Genomic DNA, 20,263 nt, shown 5'->3' on the forward strand with positions numbered 1-20,263 from the left:
ACTGTTAACAAGTAGAACACAGATACAAGTTACTGACATAAAAATTGTATCCAAATATGTATCCAAAAAGTTTTTGAGTAATGACGAGATAACCAAAATTTGTTACAATTGCCCCCGGTCTCCCCCTACAACTGTCAGTAAGTGCTATGTGTATAGTTGTAAACTTTTATTTTAAAAAGTGTGAAGTAATATAAAATATTGTAAAATAAATAGCATGAATCATGGGATGCTGGTAAAGGGGCCCCCACATGTCTTTGTGTATGGCCCAAGAATCGGTGCTACGCCTCTGTCTGTAATGAACGAATAATTGAAAGTACGGGATACCCAGAATAATCAAATGTTTAATTAATACATGACCAACGATTAATTCCTTAATTAGAAACATGATCTAAGAGTAATAATCATTTGAAATTGGAGTCAGATTAAACGAGCAGTTAAAGTAAAATTGAAACTAAATTCTAAAAATTGAGTGAACTTCACAGGGGCGCTAAAAAGACATACACGCGTTAAACCTTCACCCAGGCTGTCGGATTCCATTCATTGGACCGATGGGGGGTTCCTTACAGGGAAAATCTGGAACTGTGCGTTTGGAGAGAATGTTTATGGGGATTATAAAAAAGGAGTGAGTGGATTTTTACCATCATAGGCTGGTTGTTTACACACACTGTGGACACACATCTGTGTTCAAACAACTTATAAAAGTGAATTTTGCATAATAGGTCCCCTTTAAAATAACTGTTTTCTATTTTAATATAGTTTAGATTTTAATTTATTTCATGTCAAAGCTGAATTCTGAAGTCTTCAGTGTCACATGATCCCTCAGAAATCATTTGAATATGCGGATTCAGTGCTCAAAAAACATATCTTCTTATTATCAATTGTAAAAGGGGATCCAGGGAAGCAGGAGGAAACAAAATCATTTTGAAACTAGTCATTGTTATTCTATATTTTACAAACATTATAACACTTGCTGACAGTTATTTGTTAATATTATCTGTGTCCAAATTCAGAGAAGCAATAAGTAAGTCTATCGTGAATGAGATTCTGTTGTGCTGAATGTATCTGTTCTCCAGTTATGAGCAACATGACTTGAGTTAAACATCTAATGTGACTCATGTGAAAGAACAAAACACCATTCATAAAAGCCATTAGAAATATTTTTAACAAAACTGTTGATATCCACGTCTAAGGAGAGTATTGCCATCTTTTGATAATGAAAACATGTTAAACACATCCCACTGTGTTTAGTGATGTAAAGTGGGTGGGTGCACAAACATCTCGTCCTCTCTCAGGAAGCATCAGTTTAATGCACTTTCGCACATATGACCACTGACATGGCAGCTGACCAGAGAAAAGAACCAGGCGTTGTGGTAAATATGCCTGGATTTTATTCATTACAACTGCAACTGAAATGACAAGACAGCTTGATCATTTTGCATTCTTAAGTCTTTTTTTTTTCTTTTTGCATTTTGTCATTTCTACTTACAGTAAACCTTACTATGAACCGTTTTATATTCTATTCTTTGATTGCTGATATAGATTAAAGACGGATGGTCAGGTTACAGTTTGGAGCTGTTTAATTATCCTGAGCATTACCAGGGTGATCTGGAGTGTGTGTACATCCCTAATGGAGTCATTATGAACAGGTAAACACACTCTACTGGACACGGATCATTTGTAGTAAATAAAAAAACTATATGGGAGAGATTATGAAAAAGGGTAAAATTGAATTCACTCTCACGCTCCATTACTTTATCTCTTATTTCACACAAATATAGTTTTACAGTTATTCCCTGAAAAACTGGTAAATTTCTCACAGGTTGTTTACACATTGTTCAGGAAACCTGATGGAATTTGCAGTTGTTTCATTAGGATCAGTTTTGTCTCACTTTACAATAAGGTCTCATTTGCTAACATTAGTTAATGCATTATGTAACATTAACTAACAATGAGCAATATATTTTTAAAGAATTTATTAATCTTTGTTAATGTTAGTAAAAATCTAATTGTTCATTTGTTCATGTTAGTTCACAGTGTTCTTATTAGCAAGTTAGTTCTTTATTAGTTAGTTCTTTATTAACAAGTGTTAACAAACAAAATTGTATTAGTAATTTGACATATTAGTAACAAATGTATTAGTAATTTTCAATTCAATAAGATGAATACATGCTGTAGAAGTATTGTTCATTGTTAGTTCATGTTAACTAATATACAGTAGTTAACTAATGTTGACAAATGAAACCTTTTTGTAAGTGCTACCAGTTTTTCTCATAAAATAGAAAATAGAAACAAATAGTTGTCATACAGTAAGAGTACAGAGCTATAAAATTAATGTGAAAACTTTTCTGACTAAATGCTGTTAAATATCTGGGTTTAACTCTAGATTGGAGTAAATGAATATGAATATGTAGAAACAGGCAATATACAGAATTTCATTTGTATTATTGTTTAGTCTTGTGCTTTCTGAGCTCCACAATCACATTCCAAAGAAATTTGGGTTGATCTACAACTTTGCACATTAACTTCATGTGACCCTTAAATCTAATTTATGGAATCACATGACCTCCTCACACACACACAGTTCCTGACATTGTGATCTAATGTGATTTGTAGGATTGAGTGTCTGGCCAGAGACATCCTTGAAGACATCGGGCATCATGACTTGATGGTTCTGTGTGTTCTGAAGGGAGGATACAAGTTCTGTTCTGACCTGGTGGAGTCGATCAAAGCTCAGAGTCGCAGCGCCAACAGAAGACTGACCACCAGAGTAGAGTTCATCCGTTTTAAGAGCTATCTGGTGAGGAGAAACAGAAATCATATGCATAATAGCCATAACTATTTCTGTTTGATAGCAGAGTGTGCTATAATGTTTCTCGGTGAAACTTGATGTGGTGTTCTAATGTTGATTTGACGTGACACATGCAGCTCATATTAAGGGTTAGTTCACCCAAAAATGAAAATTGTCATTAATTACTCACCCGCATCTTCTGAATACAAATGAAGATATTTTTAATGAAATCGGAGCAATTTTTTTCCCTCCATAGACAGCTACGCAACTACCACTTTGACGCTTCAAAAGTTCATAAAGAGATCATAAAACTAATACCATATGAATTGAGAGGTTAAGTCTACATTTTCTGAAAAGACTCGATCGCTTTATATGATGAACAGATTGAATTTAGGCTTTTATTCACATTTAAGTCTTATGGAAAGTCTTACGGATTTGGAACGGCATGAGGGTGAGTAAATGATGACAGAATTTTCATTTTTGGGTGAACTAACCTTTCAAGCCTGAATAATACATGAATCCTAGTGTATGCATACAGCCGAACATATAGACTTTCAAAGCATTATATAACCATATATAACTGTCCCTTCCTGGACCTTAAAGCACACCTTTACTGATCAGCAGGTTCAATATGGTTATGGGTAGGAGTAAGTGTAGGGGAGGGCTTTATAGGGACAAAGACAAGTAAGGTCCTAATAAGGCAACATTTATTTATGATTTTAACAAATATAAACATACAAACTTAATATGTGATTGCATACTGTTTTACAATGTACTACAATACACCGAGGTGCTATTTGAGTAGAGTATAAAGAGCATCTAACACTAATTACACATTTAACTATTATACAATTAGTGCAAAGAAAATATTGCTATTTGCACTTAGTGTAGCCTAAATAGCATCTGGTTCAAATAGCCTCTGCCCTTATTTTTTGTAAATGCTTTGTAAATGAGTTCGTGGCAGTCATCATCTGTAATCAGCAGAGGGCGCTCTAATACCGTGCACATGTTATTCAGAAAGCATGTTCTCAGAATAGCATATTTCCATGATACTCTATTTCTGCTGTATGCAATACTGTCTGTATATTGTGCACAGTATGAATACATTGCCTGAATACCTGGATGATGTACAATGCATCTACAATTGCCAAACTGTACAGTAGACCTATACCACAGAGCTGGGACCAATTATTTATTTGTGTGTGTGTGTGTGTGTGTGTGTGTGTGTGTGTGTGTGTGTGTGTGTGTGGAAGAATCTGTATTATTAAGTAATATCAGACACAATATCAGAGATTTAACGTCACCTTCTTGACTCATTATTTGATCAGACTGACAAAAATGTCCACACAATGACATTTTTCTACCACGATAGAGACATCCAAATGTACTGCTACAGTAAATATGTATACATATTAGGGCTTTTCACACTGTGCTTAACCCCGGGTTATCGTCGTTCTAAACACCGCTTTTAACCCCGTGTAAAGGAGCGTTTCACACTTGTAATTTAGATGCGAGGTTAGCACCACTTTTTACCCGGGGTTATGAAACCTTTTCGCATTGCGGTGCCAAACTTGTACAGTGTGAAGCGATGCGGTGTTAGAATGTTACAACTAGATGCTTAGCAACCGACAACCAATCGCGTGCCTTATTCACGTACTTTGGGCAGTCACGGAAACATGTAAACAGTCGTTTCTGCATATGATAGGAAAAATATCAAACGGCAATGGAAAACGCGACAATTGAAGTGAAGAAGAAACCGTCATTCTTACCTTTATAGTTCGAAAAGTTCACTCAGAAAAAAAGCTTTATATTACAGTCAGCAATGCGTAATACGAGGACGCGCAATGAGCCTCAAACAGGTCACGTGCTGCGTTTGTCCAGTCAGTGACACTGACACCGCAAATATGCAGATAAGGAATTTAACCCGGGGTCTAGGAATGTGCTGTGTGAAACGGTAGCTTATGAAAACCCAGGATTAACTGTCAAACCCGGGTATAGTATGAGCAGTGTGAAACGTGAATAAAGATAACCCAGGAATCCGTTTACCGGGGGTTTAGAATGACCCAGCCAGAGTTAACTATTTCAAGTGTGAAAAGCCCTATTAGGGTTAAACCCGGGTTATCGTCATTCTAAACACCTAACCTGGGTAAAGGAACATTTCACACTTTAGAAACAGGGTTAGCACCGCTTTTTACCCAGGGTTAACCACTTTTGCGGTGCTAACTCCAGAGCCATTGGAAGGCAAGCCTGCAACCTTTAGCCAAAAAAGCGTAACGGCTAATGCTAACGCTCCGCTCCCGGCGGTACACCAGAGGCTGTTTTTTGAATAGATGTCAATGGATGAGAGGCTTCACTATGCTGATTAAACAGGTTTTGTGGGGAAATAGCTAATCATTTAATTAATGGACAGCCTGTTCGCTAATCTTCAGCATGTTTTACACTAAACAATACTTTCGTTGGGAACTATATGTAGATTTTAGCTTGATAAAAATGTATTTTTTAAGAGAAGGCAGACTATGGAATGTTGCGACTGATGTCACTGCCATTACACGATAGGCTGAGAGGTGCCGCACGTGATTATGTTAGCCGTTACGCGTTCTCCAATGGTAAGAGATACAGACCCTCTTATCTCCCTATAATAATATGATCTCTGTTAACTCCGCATTGCAGTGCCAAACTTGTACAGTGTGAAACGATGCAGTGTTCGAATGTTACAGATAGACGCTTAGCAACAGACAACTCATCGCTTAGGCTACGCATTTTTACCTACTTTGGACAGTCACGGAAACACTGCGCATTGTATAAAAAAAGTAAATTCAGTGTTTGAGAGGAAAATCTCAAATGCTGACAGAAAACGCGACAATTTGAGTGAAGAAGAGAATTCTTACCTTTTTAGCCCGAGGAGTCCATTCAGTATAAACTTGATAGTACAGTCAGCAATACGAGGATGCGCAAAGCTAGAGCTATGTAAACAAGTCACGTGCTGCCTTTATCCAATCAATGACACTGACACCGCAAATATGCAAATAAGAACGTTAACCCAGGGTTTAGGAATGTACAATGTGAAACGTCAGCTTATGAATGCCCAGGATTAATAGTTAACCCCTAGTAAATTATGAGCTGTTTGAAATGTGAAAGGAAGATAACTCAGGATTCTGTTTACCCGGGGTTTAGAATGACTCAGGGTGAACTATTTCAAGTGTGAAAATCACTTTTATCACAATATTTGTTTATTTGTAATTGAAATACACAGAGATAATCCACTCAGTAAAGGTCAAGTTGTTCTGTCATGGCTGGGTGGGTCTTCATAGTCTGTGTTTTGCTGTAACTCATGGGCCCCAATGGAGCCTACAGTCCATCAGCCAGTAGGCCCGCTTCCTGTCTGAACACAACCAACCCAGAACATTCTTCTCAAGCACAGAAGAGCCACTTCACCCCTTGACAAAAGTTCAACTTGACCCTGAGAAGAGGACACATCCCAATTGTCTCAGCAAACAAAAGCAGCTTCTGTCGGGTGTACAGTATTGTGTCATGTCTAGAGACTGTAAGATCATATGTGCTGGCAGGGCCGCAGCAGGGGGCTTTTAACGTCTGTCTGTGTGTTTTGTACTCTGTCTTTTAAAGAATGACCAGTCCACTGAAGATCTGCACATTATTGGACCAGACGACCTCTCCGTGCTGAAAGGAAAGGTATTGCGCATTTTTTCATTATTAGTCATAAGAATGCATGAAAATGGGCTTTATTAGCTTATTAGTGACTGAGATACTATTTCTCATACAATAGGCCCATTTAGGCTTAGCAAGTTTAATGAGAAAGTACATACAGCTTCTAAAGCTGCCGTGTTCATATGTCTGAGTTTTTCAACAACAAACCACATCATTGTATTCAAGAGTTCTGACACAACACTGAGACATTTCTGAACTACCAGGACTTGTTTGTTGAAAGAAAAAAAAGAAAAAATGTAATGGTTTCCACAAAAATATGAAGCAGTTTTCTTTTTATAATATTTTCTTAAGGATCATATGACACTGAAGACTGGATTAATGGCTGAAATAGAGTTAAGATATGGAGATGAGAATCTGACTGGATCTTTAGGTCTGATAAATGCTATGTATACTGTTAATCATAATTTGACCATAAATATAAGAGCAGTTGCATCCTGTGCAGAACACATATTTCTAGCACAAGCATGACATCATAAAACCTGTCAAAGTGTTCAAGAACTCAAAAACATGGTTTTACAAGTGCCTTTCTTGGCCTCATCAGTCCTAAGTATTATTATCCATTATTGAGACATTCTGGTGCACAAAAGTACAAAGAGATTCCCACCTCTATCATTCTGCAAAGAGCCAGAGACTATATCCTTGATGAAAGGTGTAATATCATTCAGCCCTCCTTATTACAATTCCACAAGAATAATCATCAGGTTTGTCATTCTTTTGTTCACTCCCTTGTATAGTCAAGGTACAGAATCCAGAATTTCTTAATTACAAACCCCATTTCCAGAAAAGTTGGGATATTTTGTAAAATGCAATACAGTCAGGAATCTGTGATTTGTTAATTCTCTTTAAAGGGTTAGTTCACCTAAAAATGAAAATTCTGTCATTTTTTACTCACCCTCATGCTGTTCCACACCCGTAAGACCTTCGTTCACCTTCGGAACACAAATTAAGATATTTTTGATAAAATCCAATGGCTCAGTGAGGCCTGCATTGCCAGAAAGATAATTAACACTTTCAGATGCCAAAATAATGACTTTACTCAACAATATCTAGTGATGGCCGATATCAAAACACTGCTTCATGAAGCTTTGAAGCTTTACAAATCTTTTGTTTCAAATCAGTGGTTCGGAGCGTGTATCAAACTGCCAAAGTCACGCCCCCCAGTGGTGAACCATTGAAATTTCAAAACACTTATGCCCGTTTCACACTGCAAGCTTGAGCGGCACATGAGCGGCGCGTGAGCAGCGCGTGACCGTAACTACATCGTCACTGCAGCTACAGAGACGCGCGAGTATTCACACTGGAAGCGTTTGTACAGCGGCACAGCAGCGGCTCGAAGCTACATATAAAGTGAGCATGTCTTTACAAAGTCAGCTATAAATTTGTTTTTATAAGTTGGTCATTTATAAACTTGATAGTCTTGAAAGTTTATTAACATGGGGAGGTGTACAACATTCGCATATAAACGTAAATAAATAAATAAATAAAAAATAAATAAAAGCCTCGTGTCATCCATTGCTGCACACGAATGAGGTAAGCTTTGTGATTTACATCATCTGCCGCGTGCACATGTTTAGAAGACAGCAAACTCTGCAAAAAAAGTCAGCAAACTCGGGTTTGATATGTTAGAGCCTGTATATCTCTCTGTGTAATATTTTTGTTTGAAATTATATTTATTTTGTCCATCAAAAGTGTGCTTTCACTTTAATTGAGCGTCAGCAGCGCAGCAAAAATAGACTCGGCGCCGAAACCCCCGCTTCACTGCTGCTCACGCGACGCTCCTGCTTGACGCTCACGTGCTGCTCCTGCTGCTGGAGTGAATGCATCCGTTGGTTAACATGCACGCCAAAAAAAATATGCGCTGCTGATGCTTGCAGTGTGAAACCGCAAGCATGACGTAACGAAGCCTCATTTGCCGAAATCACGTGACTTTGGCAGTTTGATACGTGCTTCGAACCACTGATTCGAAACAAAAGATTCGTAAAGCTTCGAAGCTTCGTGAAGCAGTGTTTTGGAATCGCCCATCACTAGATATTGTTGAATAAAGTCGTTATTTTGTTTTTTGGCACACAAAAAGTGTTCTCTTCACTTCATAACATTAAGGTTGAACCACTGTAGTCACATGAACTGTTTTAAATATGTCTTTAGTAGCTTTCTGGGCATCTTAAAGTGTTAATTATCTTGCTATCAATGGAGGCCTCACTGAGCCATCGGATTTTATCAAAAATATCTTAATTTGTGTTTCAAAGATGAATGAAGGTCTTACGGGTGTGGAACGATATGAGGCTGAGTAATTAATGACAGAATTTTCATTTTTGGGTGAACTACACCTTTAATGATGTCATTCCTATCTTTCTGGACCTTGGAGTGGTAGTTGCATTGGATCTCTATGGAGAGACAGAAACCTCTCAGATTTCATCAAAAAGATCTTAATTTGTGTTCCGAAGATGAACGTAGGTCTTACAGATGTGCAACAACATGAGGGTAAGTAATAAATGACAGAATTTTCATTTTTGTGTGAACTAACCCTTTAAACTTTATTTATTTGACAAAAGCACAAAGACAATATTTCCAATGTTTTCACTGACCAACTTAAATGTATTTTGTAAATATAAAGAAATCTTGATTTTGATGGCTGCAACACACTCTAAAATACCTGGGACAGAGGCATAATAAAAATGAAAAGTTATAGAATATCAAAGTTAAACTGTTTTAAAACAGTCCACAATTATCAGGTGAGTTGGTAATTGGTCAGACTATCGTGATTGGGTTTAAAAGGAGCATCTCAGTCTTTGCCAGCAAAGATGGGTTGTGGCTTATCGCTTTGTGCCAAATTTCAAGAGATAATTTTCACACAAATCAAAAATCACATTTGTCAATGCAAAATTGCAAAGAATTTTCACCATCTACCATGCATAATATTGTGGAAAAACTTCAGGGAATCCAGAGAAACCTCAGTACGCATAGGTCAATGCAGGAAACCTCTGTTGAATGTGCCTGGCCTGCTGCTGTGTTAAATACAGCCATATAGGCTTTTGAGTACTATGAAAAACCAGTGTCACTGAACACAGTCTGCCACTGCATCAAGAACGTTTAGCCAACGTTTAGCCAAAGAAGCGTAACCTCTAATGCTAACGCCCCGCCCCCGGCGGTACGCAGAGAAGGAGACCAGAGGCATTTTTTTGAATGGATGTTAATGGATGAGAGGCTTCACTATGCTAATTAAACAGTTTTTGTGGGGAAATAGCTAATCATCTAATTAATGGACAGCCTGTTTGCTAATCTTCAGCATGTTTTATACTAAACAATACTTTCTTTGGGAACTATATGTAGATTTTAGCTTGATAAAAATGTATTTTTTCAAGAGAAGGCAGACTAGGGAATGTTGCGACTGATGTCACTGCCATTACACGACAGGCTGAGAGGTGCCGCATGTGATTAAGTTAGCCGTTACGCTTTTTCCAATGGTAAGAGATACAGACCCTCTCATCTCCCTATAATAATACGATCTCTGTCGCAACCTCACCGCTAGATGCCACTAAAATTTACACACTGCACCTTTAAGCTGGATTCTGGAGGAAAAAAGGGTGTAGAGTTCATAGTCCCAAAGATGAAAGGGACCATCCAGACTTTTATCAGCGACAAGTGCAAAAGAAAAACATCTGTCATGGTATATGGGTGCATCAGTGCAAACGACATGGGTGACTGGCATATGTGTAAAGATACCATTGACGTGGAGGCATATATTGGGATTGTACAGAGAAATACACTGAGAAATATACTGCCATCAGGATGACGTTTCATTGGAAGTCCATGGTTATTAAATCAAGACAATGTCAGGTCTCATTCTGCATGTGCTACAACAGCATGATTTCGTAGACACAGGTGGATGTGACTGACTGGCCATCAGATCTGACTCCTATTCAAAATGTATGGCCCGTCATGAAAAGGGGAATCAAACAACGATGACCACAGAGTGTTGAGCAGCTTAAGTTTTGTATTAAGCGAGATTGGGCAAAAATTTTGCTTGCAAACCTTCACCAATTAGTATCCTCAATTCCCAAACAATTAAAAAGTGTAATTAAAAGGAAAGGTGATGTGACAGTGATAAACGTGCCTCTGTCCCAACTTTTTTGGAGTGTGTTGCAGCCATCAAAATCATAATTTGTTTACAAAATTCAATTAATTTGGCCATTGAAAACATTGGAAATCTTTTCTTTATAAAGGTTAAAGAGAATTAACAAATCACAGATTCAGATTTTATTGCATTTCACAAAACATCCCAACTTTTCTGGAAATGGGGTTTGTATTACAGGTGTGTCTGATATAGAGCCATCAGGCAGCTCTATAGTGAGCAAATGACTGTTGGTTATATTCATTACCAGTAATCTGTCATCTGTCATTTCTATAGCTTGTCGAGAATTAATTTACACCACCGATTAAAAGTTTGGGGTCAGTAAGACTTCAATATCAAATAAATGTTGTTTTTTCAAATGTTCTGTTCATCAAATAATCCTGCAAATAAATAAATAAATAAAAATAACTATGGTTTCCACAAAAAATATTAAACAGCACAAATGTTTTCAACACTGACAATAAGAAATGTTTCTTGAGCAGCAAATCAGCATATTAGAATGATTTCTGAAGGATTGTGTGACACTGAAGACTGCTGTAATGATGCTGAAAATTCAGCTTTGCCATCACAAGAATAAATTACATTTTAAAATATATTCAATTATTTTACTTTAGAATAATATTTCACAATATTACTGTTTTTACTGTATTTTTGATCAAATAAAGGCAGCCTTGTTGAGAATAAGAGACTTTTTAAAAACAATCTTACCAACCCCAAACTTTTGAATGGTAGTGTATAGCAGATACGGTATATGTTCTAAGGAATTAAATGATCCATGAAGTTCTTATGATAGGAAAAAAGATTACTCAGAATAGGAATAAATTACCCAAAATAGGACTAAATTAAACTGTTAATGTGGCATTCCGCGGTTGGGCTAATCTATGATCTTTCTTTACTCATGAACTCATGAGTAGCCTTTCACAAAACCTTCCCTAAATGAAAGTATTTGCCATGTAATGAGGTGGCTGTGCTTGCATAGGATCAGATCTACTTCAAATATATCATAAAACAATCACAGAGTGTGTTTTCTATGATGATAACATCCGGATTCTCTCATTGATTCTGCTGTTTCTGGATGTTGTTTTAAATCTTTTGGATTTGCCAAATTCTAACATTCTCTCTGTTTTGTTTTTTTGTTTTTTCCTCTCACATGCCACACAGAATGTCTTGATAGTGGAGGTAAGATTGTGTTTTTCACAGTGGGTTTAGCCAAGTATGCAGACACGTTCATTTAATGTTATCACAAAACAGAAGAATTGCAAATATATTTTTAAAAGAACAGAAAAATAACAATCATGAAAAACAAAATCACGCAATAAGCTAACTGAAATGAAATGCAAGAAAGAAGCAAACAAAGTTTGTTATGATCAATTCCCATAGCACATGGTAGTCTGGGATTTGTCTGGAAAACAATATAGTAGAAAGGTATTTTCCTTTCAGATCAGATTTCACATCAGACATTTTCCAATGAAATCACCCATGTAGATCACTCCATGTGCTGCTGCATTGAATAACAGTGCTGTTGATCATTATTTCCATAACTTTGAAGGGAAGTTTTTTTTTTCTCTCTCTTTTAATGTTACTAAACTCTCATTAAAAGTCTTGTACTACCTAGACATAATTTTAGGCATCATAGCTGTACTCCAGGGGTGAAGGCTGTGCTAAACAGCAAGCACCAAATTCTATAGCAGCCTGCGAGGCAATCCCATAATACATTGCAGTGTGCTCAGTGAAAGACAGAAGACAATGTAAAGATAAATACTTAAATTTTTTCAAGTAAATGAAAATTAAATGTTCAAGTCATGGTTACGGCCTTGACGTACACTACCCTTCAAAAGTGTAAGCTTTTTTTAAAAGAAATTATAAGTTTATTCTAGCAAGGGTCAATTAAATCGAACAAAAGTGACAGTGAAGACATTTATAATGTTACAAAAGATTTCTATTTCAAATAAATCCTGAAAAAAGTATCACAGTTTCCAGAAAGAAAAAAAAAATCAGATGTTAACTTTCAACATTGATAATAATAAGAAATGTTTGAGCAGCAAATCAGCATATTAGAATTATTTCTGAAGGATCATGTGACACTGAAGACTGGAGTAATGATGCTGAAAATTAGTTATTCGTAATTAGTTATTAGTTATTAGGACCTCCATCACAAGGACGACTTGAGCAGGACATTTCTACTCATTTTTTCTATTGTAAATTAAATTATTACTATTTTAAATAGTAATAATATTTCACAATATTACTGTTTTTACTGTATTTATCATCCAATAAATGCAGCCTTGGTGAGCATAAGAGATTTTTTTTAAAAACATTAAAAAATCTTTTTTTTTTAAATGATTTGGGTATTGCATTGTTAGCTTAGTAACATACTAAAATCAAACTCTTTTGAAATCAATTGTGAGTTTTTCTTGTGTGCTTCATATGAAGAATGATATTTTTATGCCTCGCTCCATATATATTTCGGCTCAAACACCTTTGAACAAATCCACATGGAATCTGCACCTGCAAAACTCCACAGGAAGACAAAATTCGAATGACTGTAGACAGCAAGGCATGTAGCACTATATCTCCATTACAGTGAAATCTTATATGTATTCATTTCCTCACAGGCAATAGTGGATACAGGAAAGACAATGAGAGCCCTTCTACAGCACGTGGAGACATTCCAGCCCAAAATGGTTAAAGTTGCAGGGTGAGAAGGGGAACTACATTAAGGCAATCGCTATGTTTCCATCCAAAGTTGTGAATTGGAATATCGAATAAAACACTTGCGAATAAAGCACTGTTTCCATCCCATGTGTTCAAGAGAACAAAATCGTCAGGCTGCTGTCACTTTAAGACCTGATGCACAGACCCTGTTTACATTCACTTAAAACATAACTGACTGTGTTTACGTGAAAACTCGCCAAGACCGGTATTTTGACATTTTGTGTGTATTTAACTGTTTAAGCGCAATAAGCAAAAATAACTCAATTTAGTACTGAGAGGCAGCTTTATATGTGCGCACTTTGGGTATAAGCACAAAATCTGTGGGAATAAGTAAAATTATGCACAATACGTGCAATCCCACACCAAATTTCAATCCCTGCAACACCAGCAATATTCATCCGGAGCAAATGAAACGAGTGAGTGAGGGGGGGCGGGTTTGTGTGCCATGAGAGATGAGAGAAAAATGCATATTGGAACCGTTTCAGATACTTAGTTTATTATTTCAAAAGCCTTTTTAAAAGCCTACAACTGAAAAATGTATATAATACAATTCATCTTGCAAAGTGGCTAGTAGGAGTGACTGCGTTACACGCCACAGCTGAAATCCACCCGCATTTGTTGGGTGTTAATGTCAGGCCCTCGAGATATCCCAAAATTCACATAAAAATAGTTGGATGGATACATAGCTAATGTAAGAGGATTCGTGGCCTGAGATCAAATCAAGCTGTCTAAGAGGGGCAGATCTCAACATTTTCATAGTTTTGATCTAATGGAGGTTAAGGGTGTTTTGTCAGCAATGTTAATGTGTTCCTGTGTCTCTTCACTCAGGCTGCTGGTGAAGAGGGTTCCTCACGGGGCGGCAGAGCTCCCTGACTGTGAGTGCTCAAGGGTGCTCAATCACACTTCTGCCCTGCAGAAATGGGCCATAATAAATCACAATATCATACAGGGGATGGAGGGATTTTCTGAACACGGCTGTGATTCGTGTCATCTGATTTGTGTTTCTCTGCAGATGTTGGGTTTGTTATTCCCAATCGTTTTGTGGTGGGTTACGCTCTGGACTACAATGAGTACTTCAGGGACCTCAATGTAAGACCATGTCAATATTTTTAAATTCCATGACCTTTTGGAGATGTCTCAAACCCTTTTAAGACAAAATTATGGTAACACTTTACAAATAAGATTTCATTTGTTAACATAGTTAAAGGGACAAAAATGAAAATGAAAATTCTGTCATTAATTTCTCTCCCTCATGTCGTTCCAAACCTGTAAGACTTTGGTTCATCTTCAGAACACAAATTAAGATCTTTTTGATGAAATCTGAGAGCTTTCTGTCCCTCCGTAGACAGCTACGCAGCTGACACTTTGACGCTTCCAAAAGTTAATAAAGAGATCGTAAAAATAGTCCATATGAATTCAATGGTTTAGTCCAAATTTTCTGAAGAGACTCAATCGCCTTATATGATGAACAGATTGAATTTTTTTCTAATGTTAACAAAAGAGACCTTATTGTAAAGTGTTACCAAAATTGTCAATGGCAAAACATCTACTATAGATTTTTTCTATATTATTTCAGATAGTGTAGTTATGGCCTTTACCAACAGGGCCAAACTTTTGCCCCTTGGAGTAACCAGGACTAAATTCAAATGCATTAAATAAAATATAGCACAACCAATAACCTGAAATTATAGCCAGTAAATAAATAAATAAAAAAAAAAACTGGAAAAGGTTTAAAGCTGCATAAAAAGGCCTCCCCACCTCAAAGCTCATCATACAGTATTATATAAGAGATGAATCTCACCGTCATCTGAACTTACAGCATGAATGTCATCACTTAGTGAGCAGGACTTGGTGAACATCCAAATGAAATCTGGCATGCAGCACAGCATTCATCTTTCCTAGAAAACTCAAATCAGCCTCACACATCATGTGTCCAAGCCCCTCCTGAAGCTGTAAATGTGATGGAAAACATCTATCTGTCACACTGCAGACAAGCAGAAGCAAGCATTTTGCTGTGTTACTTTTACAGCTCTATTTTCTGCTTTATTTATCACTTGACTCACGTAAGCGATGTCTTCCCCTTCACAGCACATCTGCGTCATCAGTGAGACGGGGAAACAGAAATATAAAGTGTGACAAAACTGCTTTCAAGAGGAATGGACATTTATATTACCGTAACGGATGAAAAACTCATTCTGACACAAGATTACTGTGTTCTCAAATAAGAGATCTGATATCTGTAACTGACATGCTGAATTATGTTTGAAATATTATATAATGTGTTTTGCATGTATTGGGTAAAGTCACATCGCAATACTAACGTGATATGATGTGGAAAACAGACTTACTCTCTTCCAATTTATATTCTGTATCAGTGTAAGAGCCCAGCTGTTCATTGAGCCCATCCATGCCAATGAAGACATCCTATGCTTTTCCTATGTAGGGTTGTAGGGATGCAGGAGCTTATCCCAACATCACGGGCATCAAAAATATGTTAATATAAATAACAAAAATTTGGACAGTATAGCTATATACACACACAATTTTATTTTTGCATCTTTGCAAAAATGTAAAAATGTTACAGGTGATAAAAAAAAGCTTAAAACCTAACAACTGAAAAGGCAAGGAAAAATATAGATAGATAGATAGATAGATAGATCATCTATTATACTGTATATTATATCATATTTATTATATGTTAGTTCATACTTTGATATAATTTCATATGCAAGATTTCTTTTTTCTTTATTAAAAGTCAGTTTATTTCTGTTTAACTTTATTTCTCAATGTTTATAAATTCATCCACAATTCATACAGTACAACACATGTAACTGAGGTAAAAGACAGAAAGAGTTGCTAACATGTTTTAGCATGTTGCTAGCATGTTTCTGACATGATTTAACACTTTGCTAACATTTTAGCATGTTGCTGATGATAGATAGATAGATAGATAGATAGATAGATAGAATCATTAATTTAGGCTATTGTAAACATATTTATTATATGTTAGTTCAAACTTAGATATAATTTCATATGCAAGAGTCCATGTTTATTTCTGTTCAACTTTATTTCTCAATGTTCATCCAAAATTCATACAGTACAACACATGCAACTGAGGTAAAAGGAGTTTCTAACATGTTTTAGCATATTGCTAGCATGTTTAGCTGGTCACTAGCATGTTTCTAACGTGATTTAACACTTTGCTAACATGTTTCTAACATGTTTTAACACATTGCTAGCATGTTTTAGCATGTTGATAGCATGTTTCTAACATGCTTTAACACTTTGCTAGCATGTTTTAGCATTTTGCTAGCATGTTTCTGATTTAGCACTTTGCTAACATGTTTCTAACATGTTTTAACACACTGCTAGCATGTTGCTAACATGTTTCTAACATGATTTAGCACATTGCTAGCATGTTTCTGACATGATTTAACACTTTGCTAACATTTTAGCATGTTGCTGATAGATAGATAGATAGATAGATAGATAGATAGATAGATAGATAGATTAGACTAGTGTAAACATATTATATGTTAGTTCAAACTTTGATAATTTTATATGCAAGATATCCTTTTTCATAATTAAAAGTCAATGTTTATTTCTGTTCAACTTTATTTCTCAATGTTCATCCAAAATTCATACAGTACAACACATGTAACTGAGGTAAAAGAAGGCTTGAAGTCCAAAAGTCATTGAAAAGTGTAAATAAGTGGGGGGAAAAAGAAAATGGTTCAAGGATCAAAATTAATGAAAAACATTATGTTAACTGACCCCAAACCTTTGTGGTTGTTTAGGGGTTACCCAAATGAAAAGGTTGGGTGACACCAATTTAGCGCATACAGAACATACGCAGTGTATCTGGCTCTATTTCAAGGTTAATCATTTTCTTAATTAGCATTTAAGCACTGCCCCAATCCCCCAAAATCATGCTGTCCAATACACCCAAACTGTGTTAGATAGATAGATGACTTTAACTTTTTTTGTTGGGTTCCAGAAGGAAAAAAAAAATAAAAATGTGCTAAATAAAGAACATCTGAACAGCCCTGAATCAAGATGATTTATTAAAAATTTCTATTGAAACTTTGAATGGTGTAATTTTCCCAGTGTCTGGCCTGGGGTTTGACCTCTTTGTCAGCATACAACTAGACAAGACCGACATGAGGGTTTGATTTACTTTACAACCTGCTGTGGTTATCTCACATCTCAGACAAGCACTGAATGCACTGAAAATTTACTGCTAATACAGAACTCAAAGCTGATGTTCCCTGAGAATCCTGAAAAAACTCATTGCTCATCTGTTTTGGATCTGCTGTCTTACAGGCAATCCGCTTAAAAAAGTCTGGCTCTTTAATTCAAGTAATAAGTAGCAAAAAAAGGCTGCTAACACCTCCAAGGGTGTTATATAATGCAACCCAAAGCAACATTACAGTGATTCTTCTTACACATTACATTAAATCTGAAACTATTTGCACTATCCACTATCAAAAATTGACCTTTTGCCTTTCTGAGTTATTTCTGAGTCTGGTTATGATATTGTCCTACATGGTTGGTTTAAAGTGTTGAGTGAGAGCTGTTTGTGCCTCACACCGAGCTTTCCATGACTCAGTCTGGGCGCCAGCCGGATACAAATGCCAACTGCCGCCATCTGCCATCGGTTACTGCACCTCATGACTGGAGAATGCAGCGCTGCACTGGAGACACAAAACACTTTTATTTCATTAAATCAGTCAGTGGGTCATAACAATGCATGAAGATAGTGCATTATTATTTGTCTAACAAAAGATTGTGAGGCTTATTTGTGTTTGAAGATCCCATTAAATGGTCTGACGAAAACAATTTCCTGTTGTGTATTTCCAAATAGTAAGTTCACATCAATGAAGGACACAACTAATACAGCTAGATTAGTTAGTTTGCAGACTAACAAAAAGCAAATTAAAACAGAGAGTATACAATAATATTGCTAAAGGGAAAGGACTGACCAACGACCGACCGATAGAGAGAGAGAGAGAGATAGATAGATAGATAGATAGATAGATAGATAGATTTCGTAAGTTAGTTTCTAACATGTTTTATGTTTTAGCATGTTGCTAGCATGTTTCTAACATGATTTAACACTTTGCTGACATGTTTTAGCATGTTGCTGATAGATAGTTTCTAACATGTTTTATGTTTTAGCATGTTGATAGCATGTTTCTATCATGATCACATTGCTAGCATGATTAACATGTTGCTGGCGTGTTTCTAAAATGAGTTTAACACTGCTAACATGTTTTAGCATGTTGCTGATAGATAGAGTTTCTAACATGTTTGTTGTTTCTAACATGTAGCATGTTTTTAAAATGATTTAACACTTTGCTAGCATGTTGCTAACATGTTTCTAGCATGTTTAGCACATTGCTAGAATCTTCTTAACATGATTTAACACTTTGCTAACATGTTTTAGCAAGATGATAGATAGATAGATAGATAGATAGATAGATAGATAGATAGATAGATAGATAGACAGACAGACAGACAGATAAACAGACAGATACAGACCGAGAGTTTTCATCCTTTTTATTGTCTGCCAGGTGAGAATTGTCAAATTGTAAAAGTCTGATCACTTACTTTAGATAAGTAATAGCTTATGTAAAGCCACATGCTTTGTGAATTTTCAGACCTGTGTGACTCTGCCATATTCTTCTTCCTTTTTTTCTGAAACAGCATCAATTTACATTTTTGAGACTTAGTCATGCTTGATGTGGGATTAAACATGATTCCTGATGACATCTGAAAGCTCAAGTCAATAGGAGATCATGGAAGTGCAGGGCAGAGAAAATTGCTGGATGGGTACACACACAGAAACAGTACACTGGGATTGGATTGTAGTTTTTTAAAAAGGATTTAACATACAGCTTAGTGCAAAAAAAAAAAAAAAACTCAAGCACACAATGTACAATGTATCATGTTGCTGTTCTATACAATACAACCTTACAGACCTCAGTATAGGTGTTATGGGCTAAATGCCTCTCATGTAAGGGGACTAACAGAGCTCTCTTAGTTACAGATAGAGTATCCGATGTATAGCTACAGATTACAGAGGAGGAAAAACCACCTCTTGTCCCCCTGAATAAAGAGGCATTTTGGGTCTATGTGACAGAATTGACAAAGTCACTCTTTGTTGGCTTGGCCGTGACTCGCTCGCTCTTATCAAACATCAGCATTTAGGAACGGTTAACTTACCTAGCCGATAAATGCTCCACACCTCTGTGGGAACCTGGCAGACTCTCTCCCATCAGCCTAAAACAAGATCCACTGAATGACAGACAAAGAGATGGGTGAGTTTCTCATGCTGGGTCTCTGAGGTACAACATCACCAGAGGAGCATTGTAAAACATGGGACAGAGGATACGGTTTCATTTCTTAGTGGCTGGCAATGGTTTGGATTTGTCATTGACCCAAATGACTTTGAATATATTTAGTGGGTTATTGTCTCTATGTAAACTACAAAAAAAGTGAATTTGTGAAAACGGTGACGTAATACGTATGCGTATTATGTGCTCGATGCTTTCGCCATCTTAAAGGTGCAATGTGTAAAATTTGGGAGGATCTATCTATGCAATATAATATACATACAGTGCTCAGCGTAAATGAGTACACCCCCTTTGAAAAGTAAGATTTTAAACAATATCTCAATGAACACAAAAACAATTTCCAAAATGTTGACAAGACTAAGTTTAATATAACATCTGTTTAACTTATAACATGAAAGTAAGGTTAATAATATAACTTAGATTACACATTTTTCAGTTTTACTCAAATTAGGGTGATGCAAAAATGAGTACACCTCACAACAAAAATTACTACATCTAGTACTTTGTATGGTCTCCATGATTTTTAATGACAGCACCAAGTCTTCT

At 36.4% G+C, this 20,263-nt stretch overlaps 1 protein-coding gene across 2 annotated transcripts; it reads left to right on the forward strand.

Moving 5' to 3' along the window:
• Nucleotides 1–1,256: 1,256 nt before the first annotated feature.
• On the forward strand, nt 1,257–17,839 carry prtfdc1a (phosphoribosyl transferase domain containing 1a). Of its 2 annotated transcripts, XM_051882665.1 has the most exons (9): nt 1,257–1,370; nt 1,540–1,646; nt 2,614–2,797; nt 6,413–6,478; nt 11,808–11,825; nt 13,262–13,344; nt 14,190–14,236; nt 14,374–14,450; nt 15,450–17,839. In XM_051882665.1, the coding sequence occupies exons 1-9, from the start codon at nt 1,323–1,325 to the stop codon at nt 15,495–15,497; spliced, it is 678 nt and encodes a 225-aa protein (XP_051738625.1). In that variant the 5' UTR covers nt 1,257–1,322; the 3' UTR covers nt 15,498–17,839. The 2 variants fall into 2 exon arrangements, with proteins under 2 accessions (XP_051738625.1, XP_051738626.1); XM_051882666.1 differs by lacking the exon at nt 11,808–11,825.
• The last annotated feature ends 2,424 nt before the right edge of the window (nt 17,840–20,263 follow it).

Source organism: Ctenopharyngodon idella, chromosome 23 (assembly GCF_019924925.1).
Source record: "Ctenopharyngodon idella isolate HZGC_01 chromosome 23, HZGC01, whole genome shotgun sequence".
Lineage (NCBI taxonomy): Eukaryota > Metazoa > Chordata > Actinopteri > Cypriniformes > Xenocyprididae > Ctenopharyngodon > Ctenopharyngodon idella.